This window comes from Rhinopithecus bieti, unplaced genomic scaffold (genome assembly GCF_001698545.2).
Source record: "Rhinopithecus bieti isolate Rb0 unplaced genomic scaffold, ASM169854v2 scaffold_7167, whole genome shotgun sequence".
Taxonomy (NCBI): Eukaryota; Metazoa; Chordata; class Mammalia; order Primates; family Cercopithecidae; genus Rhinopithecus; species Rhinopithecus bieti.
In genome coordinates, this window is record NW_016805471.1 from 264,101 (window position 1) to 274,234 (window position 10,134).

At 38.3% G+C, this 10,134-nt stretch overlaps 1 protein-coding gene across 3 annotated transcripts in view; it reads right to left on the reverse strand.

Moving 5' to 3' along the window:
- The window catches only part of ATP10D (ATPase phospholipid transporting 10D (putative)), a 119,887-nt gene that overhangs the window by 30,025 nt on the left and 79,728 nt on the right, over positions 1-10,134 (reverse strand). For all 3 annotated transcript variants that reach the window (XM_017872645.1, XM_017872646.1, XM_017872644.1), the window contains exons 12-15: positions 9,353-9,962; positions 8,597-8,703; positions 6,558-6,684; positions 3,856-4,040 (exon numbers count right to left, since the gene is read on the reverse strand). In XM_017872645.1, coding sequence (XP_017728134.1) covers positions 3,856-4,040; positions 6,558-6,684; positions 8,597-8,703; positions 9,353-9,962 — 1,029 coding nt within the window. The remainder of the gene's footprint in view (positions 1-3,855; positions 4,041-6,557; positions 6,685-8,596; positions 8,704-9,352; positions 9,963-10,134) is intronic.

Sequence of the window (10,134 nt, forward strand, 5' to 3'; positions counted from 1 at the left end):
AAAAAAAAAAAAAAAAAAAAAAAAAAAAAAAAAAAGAAAGTAACATGCCTCACAGTCATTGAAAACATTAACATCGGATTATGTGTAAGGCATTTGTAATTGAAAGAATACAGCTGCAATACCATACAACAATATAAATATAGTCTTTGTGGCATCAATATGCTTCCAGTGTACAGAATACAGTCTGTGGATATTCCCCAAAATATAATTTTAAATTGTAGTTTTATGATTATAAATTGATTATAAAGGTTTTTGTACTCTTCTATTTATTTGAGGATGTGTTTAGGTTTTACAAATTAACTATTTTTTCATTATAAAAATAACAGAAATACGTACACACACACAGCTAATCTTCATTATCTGTGGAGTCCACATTTGTCAATTCGCCTACTTGATAAAATTTATCTGTAATTTCACAATACTCGAGGTGCTTTTGTGGTCACATGTCACAGAGTGACATTTGAGTGTCACATGCATAGAGTGACATTTAAGTCACGTGATATGCCCATTCCCAGCTGAAGCTGAACACCATGATGCCTTCTTTTGCCAGTTCTCAAACTGTAGCAAAGTCTTCTTTTCATGGGCTATTTAGTGGCATATTTTTTGCATCTTTCTACTTTTTGTCAGTGATTTTGCTGTTTAAAATGACTTCCAATCATGGTGCTGCAGTGTTTCCAAGCAAAAAGGGCTGTGATGTGTCTTATTGGGGGAACTTACCCATGTTAGATAAGCTTTGTTTGGGTATAAGTTACAGTGTTGTTGGCAATGTATTTAACGTTAATGAATCATTAATATGCACATGAAATAAGGTACATTTCAGAAGAAACAAGGTCACATATTGATTGTTGACAGTACGTTGTAATTAGAGTAAGCTAACTTTGTATCTCCTCTAAAAGCAGTGGTCAGTGTTTACTAATTCAGAGCTCAAGGCAACTACATAAACCATAGCTCTACAAATAAGGAGAATCAACTGTATATATGTAATATGTGATATATAATTAGAAAATATACTGAAAGAGGAATCAGAACATTTAAAGCTTAGTAATCAGATGTGCTTAGAGAAATCACAAGCATTTGGAATCTCAGGTTATAAAACAGATAATTTATTTTATATGTCTATTTGTTGTAATTGTCAAATGAGATCAGATATGGAAAGCCTTTTTGTAGATTCCAATATAAATTATGAAGATAGAAAGTTACCAATCTGAGGAGAAAAGTTTAAATGAAATTACAAAAATAAACTTAAAAAATTAAATGACCAATCCCGAAAGGCCTTTGTATATTCCAATGTAGTAACTAGTTACAAACAGAATATGACTATATTAAAACAAACGAAGAAAAAAACTTCTATGAGAGTAAAAGGTAAAGTTTGTAACTGGAAACACTTATAATCTAATTTGTAAATTGAAGAACAACATTGATGGAAATTTGTGAAGATGACACAACAAAAGCGACTTCAGACATTCCACTGGCTGCCACGTTGCCTATTTAGAATGTTATAGGAGCAATTCCTTCACTGTGACACACTGCGCTCCATGATCTTCAAGTCCTTTTAAACTCTTAGTGATTCCTGAGGGACTAGGAGTGTGAGGGGGAAAGAAAGGAGTTAAATACTACTGACTGAGCCCATACTATGTGCCTGGCTTTTTATCTTGAGTCATGATTAAACTAAATTAATTATGTTTGTTGTATTCTATTTAGTTATTTGGAAAATTCACACGTGGAATAGCTATCGATAGCAAAAAGTTATAGATACTCAGTAAATACTTCTTGAATTGGTAGTTTTAAATGCCTTTAAACATAAGAAAATTGTGTATTTATAAATATTTTTTTATTTATATAAATTTAAGGGTACAAGTGTAATTTTTTACATGGATATGTTGCATTATAAATGAATTTCACAGTCCTAAAGATTTTACTATTCACAACAATCTCTATTTTTCTTTTTTAATGCTTACTGAACCTCTCTCATCTCATAGGCACCGTATTAAACAATTTATATTTTTTCATTTAATGCTCACAAAAACCCTATTAAATAGTCATTACTCTCCCATTACAAGTAAAGAAAAAGCGGCATAGGAGGGTAACTCCCCAAGGCCGAATACTCGGTCAGCAGCAGGCCAAGCATTTGATCGCTAGTCTTACCAGCCACCTAGGCTACATTCTTTTTGGTGACTGAAATGACTAAGCATTTTCTTTGGTTCTGCCCCCTGCAGCTACTGGGAGTTGGCTGGTGGTTTTGGTTACGGGTCACTGGGCCACTGTAAAGAAGAACCCACTCTATTTTTCCCTTTTCTCAAAATGTACCATTTAGCTGGGTGCTGGTTGAGCCTGACTATAAAAACATGCTAACCAGGCGGGGCGCGGTGGCTCACGCCTGTAATCCCAGCACTTTGGGAGGCTGAGTCGGGTGGATCGCGAGGTCAGGAGATCGAGACCATCCTGGCTAACACGGTGAAACCTCTTTTCTACTAAAAATACACAAAAAATTAGCCGGGCATGGTGTTGGGAGCCTGTAGTCCCAGTTACTCGGGAAGCTGAGGCAGGAGAATGTTGTGAACCCGGGAGACGGAGCTTGCAGTGAGCCGAGATCATACCACCACACTCCAGCCTGGGCAACAGAGCAAGACTCCATCTCAAAAACAAACAAACAAAAGCATGCTAACCAATCATGGCAGCCTTAGGCAGGCAAAGCTCAAGAAGTGATCTTGAAGAAAAGTTCCACAAGATTTCAAAGAAGGCAGACTGCAGTGATGGGATTGATATCACTGATTAAGTCTGACTGCTGAAGAAGAATGGGAGGAAGTTTTTCAAGAAAAAAAAAAATGTGCACAAATCTTGGAGGGTATCACTATACTGAAAGGCTTCTGAGAAAAATAAAACCTTCATTTATCTGATCAAACATTGGCGTTACAGATTAGCGGGAGGCAAAATTAAAAAAACTGGTCTGAGTCTAAGCTTCTTATATTCCTTCTTCTTTAAAAAAATGACATTTTCCTTTTCCCTTAAACAGTTCTTCAAACTTATGATATTCTCGGGAGCACTATCTAGGAATTACAAGAAGGCATGATTTCCCTAAGAGTCTATTTTTTGAATTGCCAAAAAAAATTTAATAATTTATTCACCTGATTTCAATAGACACTATCATTTTTTCTCATCTTGAAAGGGAGGTAGATTCCTGTCTCAGGACTTGATATATTTTCTCATTTTGGGCTAAGTCCTGTCAGATCCCTGGTAATCCAGTGTGGATGGGGGGAAAGCAAATAAAAAAATAAAACAAAACTTTCTCCTAATGCCTTTATTCAGCAATGATTCCTCTGAATCATTATAATTTTCCACCAAGCCTTTAGAAGAACTATGACACCCTTCCAAGCACAAGGTAGATTTCTGGATAGAAAAAATTATCAAGAAGCTAATGGTTGCTGGCCGGGCACAGTGGCTCGCCCCATAATCTCAGCACTTTGGGAGGCCAAAGCAGGCAGATCACTTGAGGTCAAGAGTTCGAGACCAGCCTGGCCAACATGGTGAAACCCCGTCTCTACTAAAAATACAAATACAAATACAGGTGTGGTGGCAGATGCCTGTTATCCCAGCTACTTGAGAGGTTGAAGCAGAATTGCTTGAACCTGGGAGGCGGAGGTTGCAGTGAGCCAAGATAACACACCACTGTACTCCATCCTGGGTGACAGAGCAAGACTACGTCTCAAACAAACAAACAAACAAACAAAACAAACAAACAAGCAAAAGCTAATGGTTGCTGTTTTGTTTTGTTTTTTATCCTTGCATACATCAAATCTCAGATGTTCCAATAGCTTTGAAAATATAGAAGAACCGGTTTAATCTCAATATACGCACTTTACTTTGGGTATTGAGGATAAAAAGCTTGTCATCTGGCTCTAGTAGTTTGCATGCATAAGCTATGTTGACAGCTGTCTCCTGCTTGTCCCCTGTCAGCATCCAAATTTTGATACCCGCTTTGTGAAGAGCTTCTATAGATTCAGGGACTCCCTCCTGCAGACGGTCTTCAATGCCAGTAGCACCTAAAAAATAACCAAAGTGCAATAGGACTTGTAAGAAACCAAAGCCAGCTGAAGCTCAGCTAGTCTACAGTTAAATCATATCTGTTAGCTAGTTCAACCCTAAACTATATAAACTGCCCAGCTGCCTCTGGAGAGTCAAAGGAGGTTTGACAACCCAGACCAAAACTATATGCAATGTAATATTTTGCGAAGGAAGCCTCAGGGATCAATGAATTTATCAAACTTACTTGTTCTCCTTTTGGCTAGTTTTCTTATCTATAAATTGAATGGGTTTGAGTCAATTGTTTATGCAACCACTACGATTTTATAATTCTATGATATTCCCAAGGATAAGGGTGGAATTTTATTTATTTTTATTTTTATAGATTTAGGGGGTACAAATGCACTGAATATTTTGTTACACTGAAATATTGTTTAGGGGTGAAATCTGGGTTCTCAGTGTAACCATCATGCCAATAGCGTAAATTGTACCTGTTAGGTAATTTCTCATCCCTTGCCCCCGACCTATCCTTCCACTTTTCTGAGTCTCCAGTGTCTACTATTTCATTCTCCATGTCCATGTGTACACATTATTTAGCTCTTACTTATAAGTGAGAACATGTGGTACTTGACTTTCTGTTTCTGGGTTATTTCACTTAAGATAATGGCATCCAGTTTCATCCATGTTGCTGCAAAAGACACAATTTCATTCTATTTTATGACTGAGTAGGATTCCATTGTGTATGTATATATGTGTGTGTGTATGTGTATATATATATATATCACATTTTCTTTAATCGTTTGTTGATGGACACTTAGATTGATTCTATGACTTTGCTATCGCGAACAGTGCTGTGATAAACCTATGATTGCAAGTACTTTTTTGATATAATGATTCCTTTTCTTTTGGGTAGATACCCAGTAGTGGGATTGCTGGATTGAAGGGTAATTTCATTTTCAGTTCTTTGAGAATCTCCATACTGTTTTCCATAGAGGTTGTACTAATTTACATTCCTACCAGCAGTATATAAGCATTCCTTTTTCTCTGCATCCTTGCCAACATCTGTTGTTTTCTGACATTTTAGTAGCCATTCTGACTGGTGTAAGATGGTATCTCATTGTGGTTTGAATTTGCATTTGTCTGCACCTGATAACTAGTGATGTTGAGCATTTTTTCATGTTTGTGGCCACTTGTATGTCTTCTTTAGAAAAATATCTGTTCATGTCCTTTAAAGGGCAAGCTTTTAAAGAATGCTCTTGTCAGTAAGATGCAATGTCTATTTGCAATGTTCTTTCATGGGTCTACAGTTTCCTTTTCTGAAATAACTGGGGCCATATGTTTTGGAATTCAAACTTTTTCAGATATTAAAAAAGTAATATGGTGCATATACCATATTCTATAATACTTGGTAATCAAGCATATTAATATTTCTGCAGGAAAACTGACAAATGTTCACACAAATTAGGATAATAAAGAACTATAAATAGTCTTATATCAAATCAGGCATGATTTTTCTACCAAATGAGTTTTGGCACTAAACCCATGGAACATTTTTGATTTTGCAATTGCAGATGAGGAAATGTGGACCTGTACTACTTACACTGTCACAGAGAAATCACTTGGTGTAGGCATCATTGCTCTATTTGCTAGATACTAAGTTAGGTCAGTGTTTTCCTCCTAAATAGAGGAATGGAGCTCAGAAGCTGGTATCTTGGTATATCAAAGCTTATATTAGAATCTAGGTCTCCAGACTCTAAGACAGTGGTTCTCAAACTTGACCGCCTTTAGCATCACTTTAGGGAGTTTTTAAAAATTCCAATGCCCAAGCCACACAACAGATCACTTGAATCAGAATCTCAGGGGATAGGATGCAGGCATCAATACTTTTTAAAGCACTTCAGATAATTCTAAGATTCAGTTTAATCCAAGACAAGAGGGATCAGTTGTGCAATTTTAGTTGAAATCAGGAAGAGAAGAAAAATAAATTTCCTTAGTCCAGTAGCAGGTGCAGGATAAAAAGCTTGGAGTCAGGCAGACATGAGTTCCACGTTTGGTTAATGAGTAATGTCAGCTACTGGCATATGACCTTGAAGAAGTCATTGAACTATTCTGTGCCCCACATTTCCTCTACATAAGATGGAGATTTGTTGTGAGAATTCAACAAAAAGATAACACATATTAAGCACCTTATCCAATGCCTGACAAGAAACTCTATTATGATATTTATCTTGATTTGAACCAAGATATTTATTGGACATTTATTTGGCTTTGTAGTCTTTGTTAAGTGTTGGGTTTTACATGATCTTCTTGGGGTGACCATCCTAACCCCATCACAAGTGAAGTCCAGTCCACTGCAGTGGACAACAGAATAGAATGGATTGGAAGTTGGATAGAGATCAGATTGGACAGGGTAGGCAGATCTATATATGTTTATTAAATCACAGTGGAAGAAAAGACACTGGTGAATAACACTTATTCAGAGATATCCAGTGTTTTTCAAAATCCTCCATTCAGGCAATACAACGTAATTCACCTACCAAGTAATGTAAGTTTGTTCTCCAACCTCATGGCAGATTCAAGTAGTAATTCTTCCCTGTTGTCAATGCTGGTTTCAGCTAAAAAATGATTCCTCAGCCACTCTGCATATTCAGTGTCACTCATGACCTATGGGAAGAATTAAAAGAGAGGTATGAAGCAAGCCATATGATCTTGTGGGAATACCAGGACTGACCCCTGGCAAAATATCAAACCATCAACTTGTTTTACATATTCCTCCCTCTGGGCACAGCCACGTCAGATCCATATTTTTACATCACCTGGACACTAGCTTCCCAAACTCTGTGGTCAGACTAGTGCAACAATGATGACAGATGGACCCTTTAACTCAGTATTTCTGGAAATTCTAGGCACCATATATGATGACAGTGGATTAATGTCTTTAATGAAATCAGAAAGTGTACAATTGGGAGTGGTCTCCAATTGACAGTTAAATCCAGTTTGATTCTAATGGTGCAGTTGAGAAAATGGTATCAGGACTGTTTAGTTCGAAGGATTCTGTAACCAGCAGCACCTTTCATATCTTTTGATGCTTTTTTTTTCTTTTTTTGGAGACAGAGTCTCGCTCTGGCCCAGGCTGCAGTGCAGTGGCACGATCTCGGCTCACTACAAGCTCTGCCTCCCGGGTTCACGCCATTCTCCTTTGATGGTTATTTTATGTGGTTAATGAATGGTAAAAAGAGAAGGGTCCTATGGGTGAAACAAGTCTTATTCCAAATAAAAATTAAATGAAATTCCTAGAGAAGTGATTAATGATACATTTTCCTTTGTCTTTAGGTTGCCATAGAAGGAGAAATCTACATTTCAGTTTTTATAAAGCAGAGTGGGGTAAAAGGGGTGAGGCAATTCCTCTCTCTGTCTACTCATTCTTGCCCATGGGTCATTCGATTTGAGAGAATCTGACACTTGCTGGGCTACATTTTAATCAAGGGCAGGATCATTCAATTGAAAAGGCAGATTTGGTTTGATCTTGAACTCTCCATTCTTCCTTTAACTGTGTGTGGGGAAGGCTTTTGATTTTGTTTTTGTTTTTGTTTTGAGATGGAGTTTCGCTCTGTCGTCCAGGCTGGAGTGCAGTGGTGCAATCTCAGCTTACTGCAACCTCCGCCTCCCAAGTTCAAGCAATTCTCCCGCCTCAGCCTCCTGAGTAGCTGGGATTACAGACATGCACCACCAGACCTGGCTAATTTTTGTATTTTTAGTAGAGATGGGGTTTCACCATGTTAGCCAGGCTGGTCTCAAATTGCTGACCTCAGGTGATCCACCTGCCTCGGCCTCCTGATTACAGGCATGAACTACTGTGCCCAGCCATCAGGCTTTTGATTCCTCATGCAGCTGGTTGACTGAGTTCCTTGGGGTCTACAACAGATCCCACTTTCCCTAATGCAGCTCCCATGAACTAAAACTTGGGTAAGAAATGAAAAGTTCTGGTGAGAACTTCCCTCAAATAATTTATTGGAGCTCCATCTTCTTTCTTACTAAACTTTGGTTTAGAAAGGATATGCTATGTACCAAAATCATTCTCAATAAAGAATAATCAATACTGAGATAATATCTAGGATATTTATCTGAATTTACATATAAAGACTTACGGGCACATAAGAAAAGAGTATTAAGAACTTATAATGAAAAAGTTAAAGCTGATCTGTGGCCTCATTCTTTCCAAAGCAGATTTAATGCTGTAAGACAGAGTGGTCAACATTTTCGAAGTCCTGAGGGAAAGAAAGTAAGATCCAGAGATTTTTGTTCCCAGCCAAACAACTGTTTACATATAAAAGCACTCACAGACATATTGAAACATGCAGGAACTTAGAGAATATAACCTTTAGGGATCCTTCTAGCAAAATACTTTGAACAAACTTCAACCTACCAATATGCAGAATAGAGAAGGTAAAAAGAGAGCCAGTGTCCAGAGGACTTCCCCAGTGCCTGGATTAGAGTTTACTACATGCTGGTTTTCAGTCAATGATAGTTAAACAAGGAAAAAACAAAAAAGATGGAGTGCACTAAGCAGTCTCACCTTCTTTGCTATACATAAAGTACGAAGGCCTTGTTTGGCATAGTCATCCAAGTGCTTCTGGGTTTTCTCCCTTATTATCATCTGCTGTTTTTCCGGACTTGCTCCATCTGAAATAATGGACAAGATGCTTGAGTTCCTACCAGTCTGCCAAATTACAGAAATACTTTTTAAAACAATAATAGTTTAATCCACACTAAACAAACACATAAAAAAGCCTTCTGGTTTTGAATCCCAAATGGGTTTCTATAAAAGGGACCACTCAGAATAAATCTTTCCCTCGTTTCTTTCCCCTTGGGCAGAGGAAAGTACACGAACTTGATACAAACACTGTTCCCAAATCATCAATAACAACAGTAACATAACTGTAATGCTGCTAGCTGACATTTATTGGGCACTTTCCATTTGCTAGGCACTTGGCCAAAGGCTCTTCATACACTGCATATAGTATGTCATTAAATCTTTCAGGAACCTGTAAAGGAGGTACTCTAAGACCCATTGAGTTGAAGACTTAGGCACAGAATAGTTAGCTAACTGTATCAAGACCCCACTAATGACAGAGTTCACATTTGAACTCAGATCTGGGTAGCCCCAAAACTTACTTGCTTTCCCATCAAATCCTAGGCAGCTTCCCCCTACTTCACCAAATGCGATTAGTCCCTAAATATCTATTTCTTTGCCTTTATAAAGTCATCCAGTGTGGTCTTTTAATCTCCGAGCTTTTCAAATTACTACTATCTCATTTTTGTATAAACTTACCTGGGGAAGCCACTGACAGTAACTCCATGATCACAGAATCAGCGCCCTTTGTATACACCACAACTTGATTGGAAAGGGGGTGCCGGACCACAACAGACATTCTTTTTCTTACTGAGTCAAAGGGCAGGATGTGTAGGAGTTGAAATGTTAATGGTCCCAAAGCACCAAAGTCCACCATGACCTGCTCTGGTGTCCGAGACTGTAAAGTGCATTGGTAAGCCCTGGCAGCATACACTAAGGCCGCTTCGTCTGGGCTCTCAGCCTCATAACACAGGTTGCAGGCCATTGGCTGTCCAGGGAGGGACTCTGCCTTGCCATTCAGGAGGCCTGCATCACTGTGTTGTTTCTCTGTTTCTGTGCAGCAAGCTGAGCTACTGGAGCACTGGGGGCTCTCGCACACCTGGGAGATCTCTTCCTCCACAGGTGAAGCCGGTTTCATTCGACTAAAGAGAGGGAGTCTGCTCACAAAGGCGTTTGGAACTCCAGAAGATGGCTCTTTCCCACTGTTAAGCGATGGCGAACTTGATCTTCGGACAGACAATCTCTGGAAAAGACTTTTAATCTCTTCCAAAGACTTAATGGGCAACCCCCCCAATGAAGGGTGCCTGATCTATGAAAGACAATTTAGGAAGGTCTCAATACAGTCAAAAGCAGTTTATAACAACTTTGAAGGCAAACTGGACATAAATTAGATATAAAAAGAGTTACCACTCTCTTAAATGGCTAGCATCCCATTCCCTACTTACAATTGCCATGGAAAATATTAATAAAATAAAACTTTG